The 22,171-nt window shown below is 41.8% G+C and overlaps 1 protein-coding gene and 1 pseudogene across 1 annotated transcript in view; one reads left to right on the top strand and one right to left on the bottom strand.

Annotated features, from left to right (window-relative positions):
- Positions 1 to 2,149, top strand: part of TRAM1 (translocation associated membrane protein 1) — a 32,578-nt gene extending 30,429 nt beyond the window's left edge. Inside the window, exon 11 of the mRNA XM_047074021.1 lies at positions 573 to 2,149. Coding sequence (XP_046929977.1) covers positions 573 to 646 — 74 coding nt within the window. The 3' untranslated portion in view covers positions 647 to 2,149. The remainder of the gene's footprint in view (positions 1 to 572) is intronic.
- Positions 2,150 to 3,684: 1,535 nt separating this feature from the next.
- Positions 3,685 to 4,767, bottom strand: LOC124507533 (spermine synthase-like; annotated as a pseudogene).
- Between the last annotated feature and the right edge of the window lie 17,404 nt (positions 4,768 to 22,171).

Here is a 22,171-nt window from a genome sequence, read left to right as displayed (position 1 = left end):
ACATGCATACATACATACATACATACATACATACATATCCATCATAACTTGAAGAAGAAGGCAGCCATAGTACACTCCTAAACATAAGAGTTATCCTAAATACCGACTCTGTGTATTGTAAGGAAACATATCCCTAAGAACTTTGCAGACAAATGTGAAAAGGTTCTTTATTTCTATCAAAAGTACTGCTCTTAAGACTACTATTTTAAAATTCTTGTAATTGATTTTAGAATTTTTTGTTTTCTGTCACTTTTTTTAAAATTTTTTATAAATTATAAATTTACATATAGTAATTGCTTTTTTCTAATTTATATTTTTTGAGATACAATTGACATATTATAGTTGTTTTTTTTTTTTAATTTGCTACTTTTGGTTCATTGTGTTACATGTTACCAGGTTTTATGATTGGTTAAATACTATTAAAAATTAATTACCACTAAGTTTTACATAAGGACAAACAGATACATACGAGGTTTTAAATTTCCTTTTCTGAAGGTACTTTTATGAATAAAGATGATATTCTTTGCATTTCTTTAGAAAAGAGAGTAACCCTGATTCTTTTCTCTTTTCAGAAAATGGTGTAAATGGAACAGTAACTTCAAATGGAGCAGACTCTCCCCGTAATAGAAAAGAGAAATCTTCATAATGAATTATAATCTAATTGATTAATGTCCCCAAAGAAATCTGCTTTTTACTATATCTTTCAGCACTAGAGATTTTTTTCTGTCCTTGAAAATACAGTTTGTGCTCTTTGATTCTTGCTATTGTACTGTTTCATGCATTTTTTTAAAGGGCATTTGAGGGAAGAATGATTACTATGAGTGAAAAAAATATTTAGCTTAGACTAAGCTACCTGCCTTCAAAATAGTTTAGGGACCACCACCATATTTTATTTTGTTTTTTATCTTTGAACGTTTTTCTAATGATTTGGAGAGATAACTATTTACAAAAATTCTACATATCAGTGATAAAATTTCTTGCTGTCACCAATTTTTTATATTAGCAAGATGGCCTCTTCCAGCAAGGTCATATTTTTTAAGTTATCTTTCAGGGTAAAATGGAAATACTATAAAGTTGGAAGTCAAACTTTCATATGTTTTCAAGTATCCTCTAATTTTTAGGAATTTTTGTAGTCTTTACACCTGGGGAAAAAGATTTGTAAATTCGCTAAAATAATTGTGTGCTTTATTATATAGGTAATGGTTGTTAATGTCACATCCCCATTTAAAAGAAAACATACTATTGGTTACGATGTGTGGAGATTTATTGCCGTATGTATTGAATCAAAATATATGAACATAAAACTACATGTGAAGAAAAATCTTTCTTGTGCATTTTCAACACTTATAAACTGGAAATCAGAAAATTAAATATTTACTATAAAGAAGCAAAGTTGACTATAGCCCTTTTTGATATGTTTGTTAATAATGATTCTTAATGGGGCTTGTTATAAGTTCTATATGCACAGCATCTTAGAAAAATACTGTTTAACCTACAAACCCTTTTTAAAAATAATGCCTACTTTGATTTATATCTATAAAAAGAATGTTGGGTAATTATATTTGGAAAACACTGCGCTAATCTTAAAGAAATCAAAAATTGAGTTGGATAAATAGTCTTATAAAAGACAGTGCTTTATGTTATAACTATAGCTTTGGTCCCATCTTTAATTGAGAAGCATTTATCTGTATAAAACATATTTTTGGATAAATATATATATATATATATATTTGTATCTCTAAAGAAAGGCTCTAAAAAACATTTGAGTAAAACATTTGGTTCCCTTTTCTATAATTATCCTTAAAAATTCTTACAGCTATATTTGGTTTTTTGTTGTCTTCACAGGACCTATACTGCTCCTTTTGGTGTTCACATCTTGTTCTCCATTTCTCACTTTTGTCACCAGCTCATGTTTGTGCCATTTTTAGTATAAAAGTTGCAGGCTTGTTAGGTCTGCAGCTTAATAAGTTGCCATGCTGCTAGAAAGTTTTGCTTTCTATTTCCAGCTGTTTACTTACTTCCTGGAAAAAGTAGTAGCTCTCTGTAGCATCATGGAGTTTCAGTGGAACCAAATTTTTGCCATTAAAAACTGGCATTATATTGAACTATATACATTGAGAAATCAATCAAAATAAAATTTTTACTTTCACAAGCTGTATCCTGGACATTTTCTTTATTGTTAGCAAGTTTTATGCTTTTAGTATATAATCTCATTTAAATGTACCATGTTTAAACAGTAAACTCTTCACAGACATTCAGAATAGCCTTTCCCAAAAAACTTTTATGCAAAAAAAGGTGATTAGTTTCATACAATTTATGTGAGCTACTGAGGGAAACAAATGGTCAATAAATTCAGAGACTGCTGAGTTAAAAGGTGTTTCTTTACTACAGAACTTTTCAACCCTTCATACGCAAATATGCTGATGCACCAAGAATATTTGCAATGGGGATATAATATGTAGTGTAAATCCTTTGTATGTAGCTAAAACTTCACAGACACACATAAATACCCAAGTGTATTTGTGAATTATATAAGCTCTAGACCCCCCTTGTCCCAAATGCTCTCAGGAAAGTCTTTCTTTACTGGCCTCCAGGTCATGGCAGAATATGGCATTGTCACCTGGCCTCAGGTCAGCTTTGAAGCCTGATGGGAAGCATGCAGGACCGCCAGCTGTCAGATTCATTGAGTAACCTTGAACTAGTTGCTTTACCATTTTGGGATTCAGTTTTTGCCTCTGTAAAATGCCTTTTTGCTTGCTTGCATTGTAGAATATGGTTGTGGGTGGTCCAGGTGGACTATTCTGGAACAAAAGTATTAACTGCATTCTTCTAAAATTCACTAATTCTGCACAGTCAAAACCAGAACTAATCCCAGAACAAAGCTTGTATAGATGAAGAAATGAGAAATTTTTTGTGGCACATTTTGTTAGCAATATCCAATGACACCCTGTGTCTACAAGGTGTTCCCAAATGTTTTCACTGAAAACTAGTTCTGCCTGTCTACATAAAACAGTAAGAATAGTTTTCAAGAAGTGATAGTTAACATTGATCGTTTCCTTTTTTTTTTTCTAATTTATACTTTTCTCTGAAACATTGCCATTCATTTTTTCTTAACTCTTACAAGCACCAAATTTCAATATCTAATAAGTCAATTTGGGGAGAAAGAAGCACCATCAAGAACTTCCTTCCAGACCAAAACAGTGATGTTCATTCCTCCAAACAACTAAATTCAATCATTGTGATCTTGATCACAACAAAAACAAAAAGCCCACACACAAAAAAAGTAACAAAAGTCACATTCTAGGGGTTAAGTGCATTTAGCCATCGCTGTGTTGTCTGTTCATCCTTAAGCTGACTTTAAAAAAAGAAGAAACACCCTAGCCCATCCAAATATACTTTTTCCATTTACTTTTTTTTTTTTTTTAATGTTTATTTACTTTTGAGAGACCGAGCACGAGCAGGGGAGGGGCAGAGAAAGGGAGACACGGAATCTGAAGCAGGTTCCAGGCTCTGAGCTGTCAGCACAGAGCCCCATGCGGGGCTCGAACTCATAAACCATGAGATCATGACCTGAGCCGAAGTCGGCGATTAACCGGCAGAGCCACCCGGGTGCCCCCATTTACTTTTTTTTAATTAAAAATAAGAATTAGAAAAAAAACTTGAAAGGATTCACTGTTGCCTGACTCATTTTGATGTATACAGCATAAGAAGGTCAGGAAGGCTATTTGCAGCATGCATGATTAGGGGATACTGGTCTTCAAGGTTCTTTCTACCAAACAGTGTAAATACCCACAATTCCAAGTGTGAAAGAACATCGATGATCCCTTAGAATTCCATAGGACAATACAGCCTCCCGAGCTGGTCATGGAGTTGACAGTGCTTCTGTCAAATTGACAGTTACCATGTGTAAAATATTTCCTATCCTGTTCCAGTACTTTCATTGAGAGGTCAAGAATTAGCCTGAGAAACTCCCGTGTGGAACCTTCCGGAGATGTGGAGATTGGAACAGCTGTCAAATCATGCATCACATAAACTCTCTTTGGTGTATCTCTTCAGTACTGGGATAGTCTTCTATTAGAACCTGAAAGTAGGCTCTTTCAAGTTTTGTCTAAGGTGACGCCTCATGTTTTTCACATGCATTTCTTACATTCATCAATCACCATTTGGTCAGTCTCTACCATAGTGACCATCACTGGTTTCAGTTTGACTATTTCACATATGTCCCCATCTCCACCCCCTAGAATCAGTGCACTGTAGTCTTTTCCACTGCCCACGATGGTTTGGATATACCTCAATCACCCTTTGCCAGGTTAACACCCCCACTTAAGGATGAGAATATTTCCAAATTTCTTTGAGTGTAGAATTGTAATGTTCTGAAAGGTGAATCTTCATTACACCAGGCACCTCTGTGTCATACTCAACCAGGCAGCCATCAGCAGTGGGCCACTATCTGTCCATGGGTGGTCATCGCTTCAGTTCTTCCATTCTCTCTTCTACTTTTTCAAAAGACTCAACTTCTTGGCCTTGCGAATCACCATCATAACTCTGAAGTGCCAACAATGCCAGTCCATGTGGGTGAATTCTCAAATTGGCAAAGCTGCCTTTTTGGTTTATGAAGGCCGCTAAATAACTGTGGTCTTGCCAGTTGTGCACCGACTCTGTCATCGCTTGCTCCTGGAAAATGGACTGGAGGCCTTTTAGAACAGTCTCACCATCAGCTTTGGCGCCGAGCATGAAGGTGAGCGCGCTGTGCCCCGCTGTTGGCATAGTGAGGCGAGGCCCTGTGTCACACCTGAGGGAGGAGGCGGCAGGAGCCTGGGGGGCTGCTCGGCCTGTCAGGCTGCGGCCTGCAGGGAGGGCCCACTGGTTTGCATTTTACGAAAATGTTCTTAACGTTTATTCTTGAGAGATAGAGACAGAGTGCGAGCAGGGGAGGGACAGAGAAGGGGGAGACACAGAATCCAAAGCAGGCTCCTGACCTGACACGGGTCACGAACTCACAAATTGTGAGATCATGACCTGAGCCCAAGTCAGAGACTTAACCACAGAGCCACCCAGGCACGCCTGGTTTGCATTTTTAAAGGAGCGGCTTCAAGAGGCACCTGGGTGGCTCAGTCGGTTAAGCGTGTGGACTTCAGCTCAGATCATGATCGCGCAGTTTGTGAGTTCAAGCCGCGCATCAGGCTCGCTGCTGTCAGCACAGAGCCCGATTCAGATCCTCTGTCCCTCTCTCTCTGCCCCTCCCCTGCTTGTGCTCCTCAAAAATAAATAAAACATTTTAAAAAATGAAAATGAGAGGGGTGCCTGGGTGGCGCAGTCGGTTAAGCGTCCGACTTCAGCCAGGTCAAGATCTCGCGCTCCGTGAGTTCGAGCCCTGCGTCAGGCTCTGGGCTAATGGCTCAGAGCCTGGAGCCTGTTTCCGATTCTGTGTCTCCCTCTCTCTCTGCCCCTCCCCCGTTCATGCTCTGTCTCTCTCTGTCCCAAAAATAAATAAACGTTGAAAAAAAAATTTAAAAAAAAAATGAAAATGAGAAAATAGAGGAATGGCTTCAAAAGTAATCCTGGGGAAATTCCAGGGAAATGCTTAAACAGATGGTTCTCCCCAAAGATCACCCTTGATGTGATAGGTGATTCAGTTAATCATCAACTATAAAACTTCAACACAAGACAGGTTTGGGAATTTCAAAGCAGACATTAGCAAGTATATGTTGCAAGAATGAAAGATTAGTAACCCAGGGCATGAGAAGGGAATGAATGGGGTTAGACTGCATTGGAAGCCCAATCCACTAGGATGAAACGAGGCATTATTTACAAAAACAAACCAGTCCTGGGTTTAAGCATGATTTGCTTTACAAAATTAACCAGCTTTATTCAACACCATTCAGGAAGAGGCTAAGCCAATTTGTCTAACTATTTTCAGTGAAAATACTTTGCTGGCTTAAGGCTGAAATCAAACATTTGGGTGTCCTGAAGGCAAGCAAATCAGAAAAAAGCAGTTAAGAGGTTTAGGCCCATCACATAGTCTCATGCATAACTATTAGTAACTTTGAGGTTAAGTGAGCCAAAGGAAAAAAACATAGTCTCTTGTGAAGATTCACACGTCAACCAATTCAAGTGATAAATAACCTTGTTGACTTCTGTTAACATTAACAGGCACAAAATGGTTAGACTAGCAGACCAGAGTCCAAATCTTGACTTCTCCACTGATAGCTCTGTGTGATCTAATGTCTGTGCCTCAGTTTCCTGAGATACGTAATGGCGCCTACCCCACGAGGTAGTTCTGCAGACTAAGATAATGCGCATAAACTGCGTTCCTCCATGCCTAATGTTCACTAGATGTTAGTTGTAGGCTCACAACGTTGTGACAAACACAGTAAAGGAATGATTAATACTATTAAGTAAGTTTAGTTGTTACTACTTCTCCATATATGATTTATTATACAAGGTTATAGAGCACTCCTGTTCTCGAATGCACATACCCTTGAGCAGGCAGGCCAATAAAGTCGCATGAGATGCTCAGGCCAATATTATGGTCATTTAATCACCACAAGACTGCAAGCATGCTTATCTAACACAAAAGTTCATAAATCAAACATCCAAGTCTGTACTGAATCATTTATACTTATATGACACCATAATTATATGTTTATTAATTTTTTTAGAGAGAGAAAGTGTGTGCACATGAGCGGGGGGCGGGGGCAGAGGGAGAGAGGGAGAGACAGAATCTTAAGCAGGCTCCACACTCAACAAGGAGCCCTAGGAAAGGCTCAATCTCACACCCCTGAGATCACTACCTGAGCAGAAATCAAGTTGGACGCTTCACCGACTGAGCCACCCAGGTGCCCCTGTGATACCATAATTATAAAAGCCGCAAATAGCTTAGTTTCTAAAGAATGATTTATTTTACTTTATTTTATTTTATTTATTTTTTATTTGAGAGAGACAGCATAAGTGAGGGAGAGGGGCAGAGAGAGACAGAATCTTAAGCAGACTCCACGCTCAGGGTGAAGTTGGACGCCGGGCTTATCCCATGACCCTGGAATCATGACCAGAGCTGAAACCAAGAGTTGGAAGCCTAACCAACTAAGCCCCCCAGGCGCTCCAAGAATGATTTTTTTTTAATTTTTTTAATGTTTATTTATTTTTGAGAGAGGGAGAGAGAGATAATGTGTGAGCAGGGGAAGGGCAAAGAGCAAAGGAGACACAGAACCCGAAGCAGGCTCCAGGCTCTGAGCTGTCAGCACAGAGCCCAATGCGGGGCTTGAACCCACGAACTGTGAGGTCATGACCTGAGTCGAAGTTGGATGCTTAACCGACTGAGCCACCCAGGTGCCCCAAGAATGAGTTTTAAATCAGATACCTAGGGTTTATGAAATCATAGTTTCACTTCAGTGGTGTGTACAACTTCTAGAAAATTTTTAGTTGCTTGGAGTTGCCTTACCTTCTACTGGGAAGAATCAAACTCCATCAGGGAAATGAGAATATTTACCTGGGATAAGGAAAAACATGTATTACAAACAATATTTATCAATATACTTGAACTAATCTCAAAAAAATGTCCTACAAATTACAATTCCACAAGTGGACAGAAGGCCCGGCTGTAATGGTGTGTGTGGGATGTACATAAAAGTGTGGATAATGCATGAAATAGACTAAACTCTGAAGACTAAGGTCGCTACTTTATGGCGTTCTTGCTGATTAACTTCTGGACTAATCCTTTTTTCCTTCATCAACTATGAGAAACTATTTTATGAGAACGATTAGAGAACACTTTCTTAAATGCTATTGTACAAGACTAATTTAGGTTAGTCATGACCTCCTAACCAGGGTGGCCCTTTTCTCTTTTTTGCTGATTTCATTCACAACAAACAAACAAAATAATAAGATACAGGTTATGTGTAACTTGGGTCAGAAGGGGAAAATGTCTATACTGTAAATAAGTATATGAAGAAGAAAAAATTAAATGTGGTTTTTTTGTTTGTTTTGAGAGAGTATGTGTGTGCACATGCGCATGAGCAGGGGAGGGGCAGAGGGAGATGGAGAGAGAATCCCAAGCAGGCTCTGCGCTGTCACAACTATGAGATCAGGACCTGAGCCAAAACCAGGAGTCGGATGCTCAACCAACTGAGCCACCCAGGCTCCCCTAAGCGTGGTTTTTATTTTTTTTTATTTTTTATTTTTGGGGGAGGGTCAGAGAGAGAGGGAGACACAAAATCTGAAGCAGGCTCCAGGCTCTGAGCTGTCAGCACAGAGCCGGACGCAGGGCTCGAACTCACTGACCATGAGATCATGACCTGAGCCGAAGTCGGATGCTTAAGCGACTGAGCCACCCAGGCGCCCCATAAGTGTGGTTTTTAAAAAGTGAATTCCATTCTGTAGGATTAAGGCCTAGAAGACTACGAGGAATGTCAGAAGACTGATATGCGTAAATCCCAACACACATAAGAAGCTTTGAACATTTCAAAAGAAAGCAAGCAAGGCTTGGTTCAACTTGATCTTCAAAGAGAACTTACGTTAACTGCCCTCAGTGAATCCAAAGCCAAGGTTTTCACCCAGAAGTCCTTTCCCTGTTGTTATTACCCTATGGTGGGTCAATTCTGCTTCGGAGCAGACACAATAATACAAGCGGCATAAAATGAAGATGGAGAGATGGCCAGGTAGCAAAGCGGAATCTCTTTCTGAAGAGAAATGCTCTACAGTGCTTCTCATTGCAATTTACAGAGCACATCTCTAAACACTGGCCGTTGTACAGAAAGCTCAGGCTCGTCTCATGCATTCTATTAGATGGCATCTGAATTTTGTACGGCCTGCGGGGGTTTTTTGTTCTTTTAATGAACGCTGAAACAATAGAGAATTTAAAAAGCAAGCCATCTTGTAGACTATAGCTTCAGGTTTGAGTAATCACTGCTCTCCTTGTTTTACTGTATTTTGATGAGAGCCAACATCCTAATTACAGCCCAGCATCTCCAGTTCGGCAGGCGGTGCCAATCACACCCCATTATCTATTGATGTGGAGCAAGTGCCCGTTAGGGGCTGCTGCAATCACCACCCTCATTTTCCGCTCTCGCTCCATCCACGTCAGCGCTCTCGTCTCCAGAGGTAAGAGCAGCTGTACTCTCTGTACTCATTAACCCAGCCGCCCTTGACATTTGTTCCCTTTTTTTTTCAAACCTAATGTCGCAAATTCTCTACTAAAAGAGAGACTTTCAGCCTGTGATTTTTTTTTTTGCATTGATTATTTCAGCTGTTTTCCAGGATCTGCACTTGCATCTAAAATAGTACTCTTACATTTCACACATTGAGCTTCAGAATTCCAAACAGAAGACCTGTGCCTTACTGTGATTTGATGCGCTAGAATGGCCGATGGTGCGGGGGTGGGGGTGGGGGTTTGGGGAGGGAGACCGAGTTGAATGTAGGTCCGGAACTTCACTCATGGATCTGAATTTGGCTTTAAAAGCATTAGAAATTTGTTTCTTCCTGATATTACCAATTGCCTGAAGACCTGAGGCGATCAGTTATGTAGGATATTTTTTTTTACACGTAGTGATTCTCATTCCAGAGAAGCTTAGTTTTGATGGGCTCCTTCTCTGCTCTGACTCTCCGTTAGCTCTCCACATGTCCATTCTTGGCAGGATAGCTTAGAGTAATTACACTGCACCTTCATCTTTCCCCACGTGCAGTAGGGTTCCAGTGTCTTCTGAAAGGGAAGAGATGGGGAAAAGACAATTGCATTTTTATATTCTCCTATAGCAAAGGCCCAACCTTTCCTACCTCTGTCCCCAAAATACCCTCCCACAGTCCATTCTTTATCCTCCACAATCTTTTATCCCATAAGGCACAATAATATTGTACTTTATTGATTCTAAAATAAATAATTTTAGAATATTTATTTTAAATATTCTAAACAGGGGCACCCCCCATTATTATTAAATATAAAAAAACGGGGGCACCCCCCATGATTATTTTTAAGTGCTTTCCCAACCCCCTCATTTTGATCCTCCACAGGAACCCTATGAATAGGTATGGACCATTCTTAGCCCCATTTTACAGAAACTGAATCTCAGAAAGATGAAGTGACTCAGTAAGTGACAAAGCCGGGCTTTGAACATAGGTCTTTGATCGAGAACCTGTTCTTCACTATGTTCTAACACACCTCTCCTCCAGCCAAGCCTGTCCTTGGAAGACGACCATTTTATTTGATCTTCAGTGTTCTTCCTTCCAAAGAGTTTCACAAAGATCAGGTTATCTCTAATTGTAGATTATTAATCGTGTAAAGTAAAATCGCTTATTTATTTTATTCAATACACACTAATACACTTTTTTCTGGATGTTATGAGAATGCAGAAATTCCTAGAACACAGTCCCTACCTTCAAGGGCTCACAGTCCAGTGTGAGAAGCAGACATCCCAGACAATAATATCAGCAATGGGGAAAGTTCTAGAGCAGGGATAAGTACCAGGTACCTCAGATGTAAGGCTGAACTTGAGTCGGACTATCTGGCTGCTGAAAGGCTTTTTTCAGAAAATGACCCTAAGGTTGAGTTTTGAATCATGAGAATTTACTTCAGGCTTCATGTACAGTGTAAGATGATGAATGAATGAGTGAATGAATGAATGAATCCATAAATCGGTGAAAAAAGGCATCAACTATGGCTTGAAAGAGATTGAGCCCACAACTTGGGGACATGGATGTGTCAGGAAAAATCATTGAGAGACAAATCCTTGGGGGAGCCTGAGAGGGGAATGGAAAGAGGTGAAGAGATGCCAGAGGCCATGGAAACCAAGCAAAGGGACTTCAGGAGGACATAGTCAGCAGTGTCCAAAGGTGCAAAGAAGAAAAAAGAAAGCCTGAAAAGAGTTGGTCGACTTTGTTTCCTTGGAAGTCTCGGCGCCCTCAGAGAAGAGCAAACAGGATGTTACCAGGTTCCCTCTGCCTCATTTTCGCTTATGGACCTAAGGGGCAGAAGGATCTGGTGGGCCCCTTGTGTGGCCTCAGCTCCCACGTGGACAGCAGATGCTGGACCTCTCCCAGCGCGTGGGGAGAGGTTGTGAGTGCAGTTTTGCAGCTCACCACCCTGCCCCAGCCTGCGGAAAATCCAAATTGGAAAAGTGCAGGCGAGGGCGGTGGGGGTGCCGGCACGTTGCCCCCAGCCCTGACCTCGCTGAGCGCCATGTGAGGGCCTTCCTGGACTACTGTGCACGGGGCCCACCAGAGGAGCCAAGTTTGGGCAAACATTCACAGATTTTCCTCAGGCCCCCGGTTTCAGCTGTAACTACGAATATATCAGCTCTTGTGACTGCAAGTGATTTTTTTTTTAAGTTTATTTATTTTGAGAGAGAGAGACAGAGAGAGAGAGAGAGCATACACGCATGGGCAGGGGAGGGGCAGAGAGAAAGGAAGAGAGTGAATCATAAGCAGGCCCTGTGCCGTCATTGCAGAGCCTGATGCAGGGCTCCATCCCACGAAGGTCTGTGAGATCATGACCTGAGCCGAAATCAAGAGTCGGCCACCTAATTGCCTGGGCCAACCAGCCGCCCCTGCAAGCGACTTTTTATGACCTACGACTAACTGTACAAGCTATCGGACCTGCCTGACATCCCCCTCAGGGGCAGGAAAGAAGGAACCCACAGAGTGGGTTTGAAGGGACCATGAAACAAAGTGAGGTCACTTTAGGATTCCACTCTATCAAACCCATGTAATGAAAAGGTTACGAGCAAAATCGAGAGAGAAAAGAAAAGGTTACACGGAGCGTGGTTGTTGTGGCCAGGCTGTCACTAAGCAGCCATTTAGGGCGTGGGTTGCAAGCACTGTGCCAATCGCGGTACCTGCAGGAGGGACAACACGGCATGATTCCCGCCCTCCCCGGCTTCCAGTGTCAACACAAGGAGCCATGTACGAAAATATAATGAGAAATCATAAGCTGTAGAAAGGGAGAAATCCCTGGCTTGTAAAGAGAGGACACCGGCAGGAGGAAGAAAGGCCTTTCTGAGAAAACTACCGCCGAGCTAAGAAGCTCCAGATGAATAACTCGGGCAGAGAGTGAGGGAGGCCCAACCAGGACACTCGGGCCATTGGGTGGGGGTGGCAGGAAGGGCGGGGCCTCGGGACATCGGTTCCATCCTTGGCGCCAAGGCGTCTCCCAAGTCTTCCCATGGAGAATCACGGCCTGAAGGTGCGAATACTGTGTCGGGTCTAGCGATTGACTGTATTTATCTTTTACCCTGCTTGGGTTTTCTCAACAAGTCTTTCTCCTGTGAAGATGCTGGTGACCGAGCAAAATTTCTTGGGACACTCTCAGCAGTATTTGTAAATCTGATGGGGTCACGTGCCCCAGTGCGTATGCTTAGAATTATCATTCTGTTCCTCCTCACCATGTTATTGAGTACTATTGAGGCAGATCTTGTAGGTTAGTCAAAGAGGTAAGACACTGCACTAAATAGCTCTATGGACGTGTCCAGAGGAGCCTGCGTCCCAGCTGGGAAACCAAGAGAAATGGGAGCTGGTTTTCAGGCCAAGCGAGCATTGTTGATTTCACATTTGCAAGTTCTGGTTTAAGTCAGAACAAAAGGCTACAGGGAATCAACTAAAAGGGGGCTGCTCTCTGGCTCCTTAACAATTAGCTTAAAGGCTCCTACTCTGAAAATAATTCACAGCCCCCTCATCTTTCAAGCCAATGCTGCTTCAACTACAACCCAGGGACCAGTTCCTGTTCCATTCTGCAAATTGTTTGCAACCCGTCTGCAGTGAGATAAGTACGGAAACAAACTAAGCATTTAGAACTTTTTTGGCAATATGGCAGAATGGTTTTATGTCTGCCGAATCTGGAAAGAAAGAAAGAAAGAAAGAAAGAAAGAAAGAAAGAAAGAAAAAGGAAGAAAGGAAAAAGGAAGGAAGAAAGAAAGAAGGAAAGAAAGAAAGAAGGAAAGGAAGGAAGGAAGAAATTGAGCTTATGTTTTGTATGTCTTTGGAGGATTTTTTTTCTATTTATGTTATTTATTATTATTTGTAAAAATATTGATGTATAATGGATTTAAGGCAGAACTGGTCCTTCCACACAGGTGTTCTGAGATGCGTTGTTCAGAGCCACTAAGTGGACCTCAAAGGCAGTCCACTCACAAGAACAGGTAGTTAAACACGACAGTTCCCAATGGATCTAGAAACACTGAGGTCAAGTCAGGAGCCACGCTTTAGGCTTTCTCATTCAAAACAGAGTTCTTGGCCAGATCATTGGCAGCTTTCCAGATTTTTGCCAGCAGGAAGCACAGATCAGGAGTCTACACTCTCCTTGAAAAAATCAGATTTCTCCAGAGCGATGCTTAATTCCACATGAAATCCACAAAAATGTGAGCCGGCCAACTAGAGGCACAGAGAAACTGTTGCCAGTGGTGTCTTCAAAGCTAAGTGTCACATCTGTTTCTCCTGACTTTAAAGAAGATGGAAGAGCGCTGAGCTGATATAGTTACAAAGCCTGTGGCAAAAATCCCCAAATGGCCACAATTGTATTATCAGTTAAATAAAATCAGGTATGATGGGTATGAAACCAGCCCTTTAAGGTCACCACATTTAGCTGTATGGTTGTTCCTGCAGTGGCTGAGAGAGGTGAGGTCTGCAGTCGGACTGTTTTGACCAAGGAGGTGCCACGACATCCCCAGTGGAATGCTTCATTGCAACATGGGTCTCAGGACACGCTCATTGAGCCAGCCCTTCATCACTCATAGACAATTGAAACTAATGTGTCCTTAGCAAACATCGCAGGTTCCCATTATTTGTGTTCTTAGCTGTTCTCAAATGTCTTTAGTTGGTGTCTTTCGTTAGACTAAATCAGTTGGCAGAAAAAATATCTTCCCATATCTTTTGTAATTTTCCCACATGTCTATTACATTCTGTGCCCAGTAGGTTCTGAGTAAATGTTGACTAACCCATTAATAAAATGATGTAAATCAAACAGCAGGTTCCTTTTTTTTTTCACCTTCAGTGCATTTGTTTATTTTTATTTTTTATTTTTTTGCTGGTGTACTGTTTTCTTCAAGGCTCCGTGAATTTGATTTAAATTTTTGGAAATAGACAAACATTGAAAAAATAATACAAACTTAGTTCATTTGGATCCTGTGCTCTCAGGTATCATGCCCAACCATAGAATTTGGCAAATACATATCAATACATGATGAGCTCGGGCAAAATCCAAGCTACTCACCCATTGAGGAAGCCTCAAATGATGAGCTTTCTTTTTTTTTTTTTTTTTAATTTTTTTTTTCAACGTTTATTTATTTTGGGACAGAGAGAGACAGAGCATGAACTGGGGAGGGGCAGAGAGAGAGGGAGACACAGAATCGGAAACAGGCTCCAGGCTCTGAGCCATCAGCCCAGAGCCCGACGCGGGGCTCGAACTCCCGGACCGCGAGATCGTGACCTGGCTGAAGTCGGACGCTTAACCGACTGCGCCACCCAGGCGCCCCTGATGAGCTTTCTTGAAGGGAAATTAAGAAACAGAAATCTAAAGCACTTTTCTGTTCTTTTATGTCCCCCCCCCTTTTTTTTTTTATATGAAGTTTATTGACAAATTGGTTTCCATACAACACCCAGTGCTCATCCCAAAAGGTGCCCTCCTCAATACCCATCACCCACCCGCCCCTCCCTCCCACCCCCCATCAACCCTCAGTTTGTTCTCAGTTTTTAACAGTCTCTTATGCTTTGGCTCTCTCCCACTCTAACGTCCTTTTTTTTTTTTTTTTTACCTTCCCCTCCCCCATGGGTTCCTGTTAAGTTTCTCAGGATCCACATAAGAGTGAAACCATATGGTATCTGTCTTTCTCTGTATGGCTTATTTCACTTCCCCCCCCTTTTTAATCTCTTCTTGAATTTCCCAAAAATTATGCAGAAAGGCTCCAATGGAAACTGAATGTGTTCTTCCTTGTCGTAGTGAAGGCAGCCACAACATCCAGTGAGCAAGGATCTAGCTATGAGGGAGCCTAGAAGGCAGGAAGATGGCAAAGCCAAGGGAGATGGAGCCCAAGAGGGTAACACCCAGTCTGTGAGAGCAAACCTCAGGCCATCACTGTAGACACAAGCTCCATCTGCGGAAGAATCAGCAGCACTTAGGGTATAGAAATTCTGTTCCATTCTTCCCTCGTCGTCTCTTTGTCTCTTTCTCTCCTGCATTTCCCCACCCCATCCCCATCTTTGCTTAGCCAAACCCATGTCCCTTCTCATAGAGAAAAGAGGGGAACTTGCTTGATTGGAGGTTGGGAAGTGGCTCACATTATGTTTTGAATCGAAGGTTCCATTTTCATGTGTTACCCCATTACCTCTGTGACCTCCCTGCAAGTGAAGCCAACAACTCCTTTGAGAAAGACCCCAAACCCTTCAAATACAGTAAGTCTCAGGCTCCCCAAGTAAGATGGCGTCTATGCTAACTAAACCCTTTGAGAAATACAAGCTGTGTTTTAGAATCTTGTTACAGCCTGTTCCAGAAGAGACCTATCTGGTGATGCCCCTGTAATGCCATCTGGTAACAATATTGTTCATATTCTAAGTGAGCACAAGCCATAATAGAGAAGGTAAAGATGGAACGAGGAACTACAAAAAATAAGATCAAATAAACAGAGGCCCAAGTCTCCAGAATCTTGTCCTTTTTCAGATGACCTTATAAAAGCTGTGAATTAGGCAACAGGGGGAAATAAAAGAGAAAAAAAGAAAAGGGCTTTGCCTGTTCCTTCCTATTTCCTTCGTTTGATTTTCTGAGAAATGTGCCTTTTGTAGCATAATTTTGGCATATTTGCTATTGGCAGAAGCTTGTAGAATAATTCCTTCATTAGTGTGCAGAATTTGATTCAACAATTCATTTTGAAGTCAGAACTTCACTACCTGTAATGGAATTGCATAGGCTATCTCAGGATATTTCCTAGGATATCAGAAAAGGGATTATTGTTTTTTTAATCAAGAAACAGAAAGGGAAGGAAGGACACAGAGAAAGAAAAGTGGAAAAAAAAATTAAAAGCCAACTCTGAAAGGGAACAAACCATTTATTTCCTGCTATAGTGAAGCCCAGTTCCTTGTGCAGTGATGTGTTTCTCATTAATAGGTATTTGTGAGGGTACAGAGGATGTCAAGGACAGATATGTGATGCTTCCCTAAGTCTGTCATAAACTTTCCCCATTCATCTCCTAGAGCAGCCCCCCACTAACCACTTGCAGCAACAGTGGAGAACGAAGGCAATCCAACAACGTAGAGGTAGGTCTAGATGGTACCTGAGGACATCTGGCTCCTTCCTTTGAAAAGGCTACAGCTCCCTGACATCTTAGAGACTTGTGCACCTACTTTATTCATAGGTTGGTATCTGAAAGCAGATCCAGAGTGGAAGAGGTTGTAACAAGACTCTAAAACACATATTGTACTTGTTTCTAAATGGCAATACTAAGTGTGCGTGTAATCACTGGGGGGAGATGAAAGCTTACTGTATTTGGAGAGGTTTTGCTCTTCTTCAAAGACCCTGTTGGGCTCCACTTGCTAGGTTGGTAGTAGTTGTCACAAGGGATAGGGGAATGAGTAAATATAGAACTTAATTCAAAGCTTGACCCCGACCAAAGGTACAGGCAGCCAAGCTCCTACACACACACACACACACACACACACACACACACACACACTTTAGGTGCAGTAATCCCCTCAGGCAAACTAGCCTTAACATGACCTTGAAGGGCCAGGGCAGTAGGAGACAATACCCCCATCAAACCACAAGACAGAGCTAAGGAAGCCAGAACTCCCTCTGGCACTCTCTGCGTCCAGAAGTTGGTTAGTATCCAGTTTGACCCACAGAGTCCAATACTTGAGCTTTCATTCAGATTATGAAGGGGTGATCCTGGGGTGCCGGGATGGCTCAGTTGGTTGAGCGGTGGACTCTTGGTTTCGGTTCAAGTCATGGTCTCGAGGTCATGGGATTGAGCCCCGAGGTAGGCTCTGCACTGGGCATGCATGGTATCTGCTTCAGATTCTCCCTTTCCCTCTGCCCCTCCACTGCTCACGCTTGCTCGTGTTCTGTCTGTCTGCCTGTCTGTCTCTCTCTCTCAAACATAACTAACTAAATAAAAATAAACATTAAAAAAATGCCTTGCCATTCATTCATTCTTTCACTCAACTAACCCTTGAGAATTTACCATTTCCCAGGCCCCGTTCTAGGAGCTATGAATACAGCTATGAATAAAACCAAGTCCATGCTCTCACAGAGTTTAGACATCTGTGGATCTCTTTGTAAGTCACTCTAAATCATTCCGTGGAGAAAAAAGAATATGAATACACTAACACAACCAAATAAAACAAATAAAATATGTGATAGAGCCTGTGTGCATATTCTTGCTTCCTCTCTTTCTTTTTTAATTTTTCTTAATGTTTATTCATTTTATTTTTATTTTTTTTAGGTTTCAACTGTATTAATTAATACTTCATTGTATGAGATTTCTGTAATATTTTTTAAAGTAAACATGGATACACTTAGTATAAAAATTATTAAAAAGTACTGTAAGAACAAGATATTGAAAGATACTTTTTCTTAAAATACAAAATAACATATAACAAAGGGATGTTTAAACTGAGAAAAATCTGCATAATTTTTGGGGGGTAATCAAAAACAATGAATTTATGAAATAAGTAAGCACTGTATCTTTTAAGGATTAAGTACCATAACTGTTGTATGGATTAGGGAGGGTGTTTTATGATTATTATGTTTATTAATTTTAGAGAGAGAATGAGAGAGAGCATAAGCAGCGGAGAGGTGGAGAGAGAGAGGGAGACACAGAATCCGAAGCAGGCTCCAGGCTCTGAGCTGTCAGCACAGACCCCGACGTGGGTCTTGAACCCACAAACCCTGAGCTCATGACCTGAGCCAAAGTCGGACGCTTAACTGACTGAGCCACCCAGGCACCCCTTCCTCTCTTTCCTGAGTCTCATGTGCCCCTGCTCTCTGTCTTTCACACAGAACCCAGGCTTAAAAGCCAATGTGTTCTGTATAAAGGAGTTTCATTCCCAGAATATTTGTAAATTAAAGCGACCTTTGAGGCTACAAGTCCTCTTTCAAAAGCAAAGTTTCGTGAAAATGGGCCGAGCCAGAGACACCAGAAATGACAACAGAGAAAGGCAGCATGGAGCTTGGAGGAGTGGAGGAAACGGTTGCCACATATCTTGGATGTGACTCTTCCAACTGAGGGACAGGATTCTCATCCCTGGGCTGGATGCTCTGGGAGCTGTAGTACTCTGAGAGAAGGAAGAAAGGAAAGTCCTGGTAAGATTCAATGAAGAGGGAATTTATTGTTTGAAAGCCATTGATGCCTCTATTTTGTATTTTTTTTTGTCAAGGAACTCAGCCTTGGAGTTCACTCATGGATCAGTAAAAACTTACTGAGTGTCTGCATTGTATCATGAGCTATTCTAAGCGCTAGGAATATATATCAGTGAACAAAACAGGCAAAAATCCCTGCTATCCTGGGGCTTACATTCTAGGCAGAGTACAGAAAATAAAAATAGCACAGAGCTTAGAAGAGTATAGAGAAATGGCCTTGATAGTAGTCTATCAGCAAGTGGCAAGTACTATATATAATATAAAACATATTGTACATATATTATATATAAATATAAAAATATAAAAAGGGCCAAGGGAAAAGGAAAGCTATGTGAGGTGTGCAGTTTTAAAGGTATGATGGGTCAAGTGGAACTAGGTTAGAAATCATGTAAATAATTTGTAAATACCCCATGGCTTGGAAAGTAAGTATTATGCTTTTAAACAATTCAACGGTCCAATAAGAAATGATGGTGGAAACAAAATATTTCAAAGTGTTCAATGTGCTTGAGATTCCCAGTCCCATTTCCACCCCACCCCCACCTGCACTGCAGGGTTCTGGGGTTTTTCTGGGCAGATGTCGCCTACCAAGTGGGCCACCTTCAGGGTCTTCAGGCCGCAGCCACCTCTAGTCTGCTTCATTTTTCAACACTGTTTTCGCCACTTTCCCGGATCTCACTTTGGCCAATTTTGTTTTCTGGTGGAACAGGCTTCCTCCCCACTGCAGTGTCCAGGAGAAGAATACAGTTGTAAGCCTGCATACTGTGTGTCTAGACATTTTAAAGTTGAAAATCAAACTAATTAAATAAATATGTTAAACATGTTAAATAAAATATGTTCTAAACTCCCAGTTTGACTTGTGTACTTCATGACACGCTGGCCAGGGTGCATTCAGAATTTTTGATTTTCTTGCCTTCTACACTTGGATGAGGTATGAGAGGGAAAGCCATCTGCAGGCCCTTGACCCTCAGTAGACCCACTTCTCTTCCCACCCCCATCCTTGTCCTGTACCCAGCACACCCCATTTTCTTCTCACCGCTGGCCCTGTCCTGCTCCCAACACTCCTCTCCCCAGCCACCCACACCTCTCCTATCCCTATATTTTTCCAACCCACATGTCCAACTTCCATCTAATCCCTGAAAACAGCCTCCTCCTGGCCAGACCTCGGATTTGGAGTTGCACATACCTACAACGCAGTCCACATCTGGGACAACAGACCTAATGCATAGGCTCATCTACTCCCTGCATGTGAAGGCCAGGAACATACTCTGGGTGGGCAAATATTGGCTACATGGACTCTGTACCGTGAGGAGGGGTATATCCAAAAGCGGGTCAGAGCGAGGCACAGGGAAAGAAAGAGCAGAGACCTAGTGTGCTCAGTCTTGAGCCAACACCTAATATTGTTACTGGTACCGTAGAGTTGTCTCGGCATTCTTTGATTATTTCCCTATCATTGAAGTAGCACCCTTTATTTAAGTTTATTTATTTATGTTAGTAATCTCTACACCTAACATGGGGTTCGAACCCATGACCCTGAGGTCAAGAGTGACACACTCTTCTGGCTGAATCAACCAGGCACCCCAAAGTAGGACTCTTTAAATCACAAAACCAAATACCTACCATGCACCATACTATATTTTTGTAGTGTTTTGCCTTTGAACAAATATTGTTAATGACACATCCTTGAAGTGGTTTATTTTGACTTTAATTGATCCCAGAGCCTAATTAATTATGGAATACGCTTTGTCACCTGTTACCTCTTAAAACAAGGTGCTTTTCCCTCTGTAAACAACTAAAATAAACAAGCGATTGCTAACATTAAAAAATAATTCCCAGTCCACTTTCTTTTTAAATGTTTAATTCTTTACTTTGAGAGAGAGAGCGCTAGCAGGGGAGGGGCAGAGACAGAATCCCAAGCAGGCTCTGTGCTGTCAGCTCAACAAGGGGCTCAATCTCACGACCCAATGGTGAGATCCTGACCTTAGCTGAAATCAAGAGTCTGTCACTTAACCAACTGAACCACCCAGGCGCCCCATCCCCAGTCTATTTTCAATGTGTGTGAAGCAAGTGGTGCTTGAGGATTACTGAAAAACATACCAAAGCAAGTAGCAATTAACCAGAGGCTCATTGCATTTGAAAAAGAAAGTATATGGAATGAAAAGTCCCCCACTTACTTTCCAGTTCCATTCCCATGGGAAACCACCGTCCAGCATTTTGTATCCTTCCCAAAAGTTTTCTCTGCTTGTACAGACACATTCATACTCTATGCAGATTCCTTTTTTGATAGGAGAGGGAAGTATCAAAACCTGGATTATATTCATCTGCAATTTGCTTTTTTCCCCTTAATAATAATACGTTATGGGCATCTTTTCAGGTCAGTATACATAGAGGGCAACGACATTTTTCTTATTAGATGCTTAGTATTGATGGATGTCCCCATTCATCATCATTGAAATCATTTCCATTATTGTATTTCTACAGATAATACTGCTTTGTGTGTGTTATGTGTATATGTGTATATATTCATATATCTTTACGAATTTGTAGAAGAGTCCAAGAAATGGGATTGGTATAGTCCATAGAGTACACAACTATCTTCCCAAAGTGCTGTGATCTTTCCTATAACCATCAATAGTATGCCTTTTCTCCCTCACATCAGACAAACATCATATGCATCTTTTGAATTTTTGCCAATCCCATAAGTAAAAAACCTTATCTCTAATTTGTATTTCTTCAATTGCTTTTTATAAAATTTTTTTGTTTATTTATTTTTGAGAGAGTGAGCAGGGGAAGGACAGAGAGAGAGGAGACGGAATCCCAACCAGGCTCCACGCTGTTAAAGCAAAGTCCCATTAGGGGCTCAAACTCGCCAACTGTGACCTCATGACCTGAGCCAAAACCAGGAGTCCTGTGCTTAATCGACTGAGCCACCCAGGTGCCCCGCATTTCTTCATTTCTTAAATTATTAGTTCAGTGAATGCATGTTTATAGGTCTCTTGTCATTCTTCTTCTTCTTTTTTTTTTTTTAATTAAAAAAAAACTTTGTTGTTTTTTGTTTGAGACAAAGCCCGCGCATGTGCACGCAGGCGAGCGGGGGAGGGGCAGAGGAAGAGGATGAGAGAGAATCTTAAGCCTTGAGCGCGGAGTGATCAGAGAAGGGAGCAGAAGTGAAAGCACTGCGGCCTTTGCCTTTCATAAAAAGTAAGTTGAAGTCTGTTTTTATTGTCATTTTGGTAATTAGCCTTGTGAGATTGTGAATTGCTGTATAGTAACCATTAAAGCCGCGTGCACTTCAGGGGAATGGAGGGCCTCGGGCTGGAAGCATCAGTGAGGAGGAAGACGAACCTCTCCTGGCTCGGTGGTACCAGGCGTGTAAGGGCGTTGGGGGGAGGACAAGAGGGAAGCCGTGACCTCAGGGGAGATCCATATTTTGGTTAGAGCAAGAAGCGGAGAACATTCAGGAAGGAGGTGGAGAGTATTGGGGGGGGGGTTGTTAATGCCCAGGGGCTGGTGTGAGGGTTTCGGGGTCTGGGGAGGATGGGAGACGCGGCCAGAATGAGCAAAGTGTGATACGTGGGTAGAGACCCGCAGGGCGGGAGAGGAGCGGCCTGGGTGTCTGGAGGCTTGGTGGAGGAGGCTTGGTGGAGTGAACCGACTTACAGGCATAATGAGATTAGCCCTAATAGACTCGAAAGAGCCGAGGGTGCGGATGCCGCCAGTGGTTTTTCATTAGTAGTTAAATTAGCTCCCGTTCAGTTTTGTTAGTTTCCTTCGGGTGCTTTGGAATCTTGTTCGTGGCCTTTGTTTTGTTTACTTTCTTTCGTTTTGTTGCGGGGCGTGTGT

The sequence above is a fragment of the Lynx rufus genome, unplaced genomic scaffold (assembly GCF_022079265.1).
Source record: "Lynx rufus isolate CCGP_SWC_20201006 ecotype Redwood Valley unplaced genomic scaffold, mLynRuf1.p SCAF_12, whole genome shotgun sequence".
NCBI lineage: Eukaryota > Metazoa > Chordata > Mammalia > Carnivora > Felidae > Lynx > Lynx rufus.
Note: the sequence above shows the minus strand (reverse complement) of the source record. Positions and strands in the feature narration are given on the sequence as shown.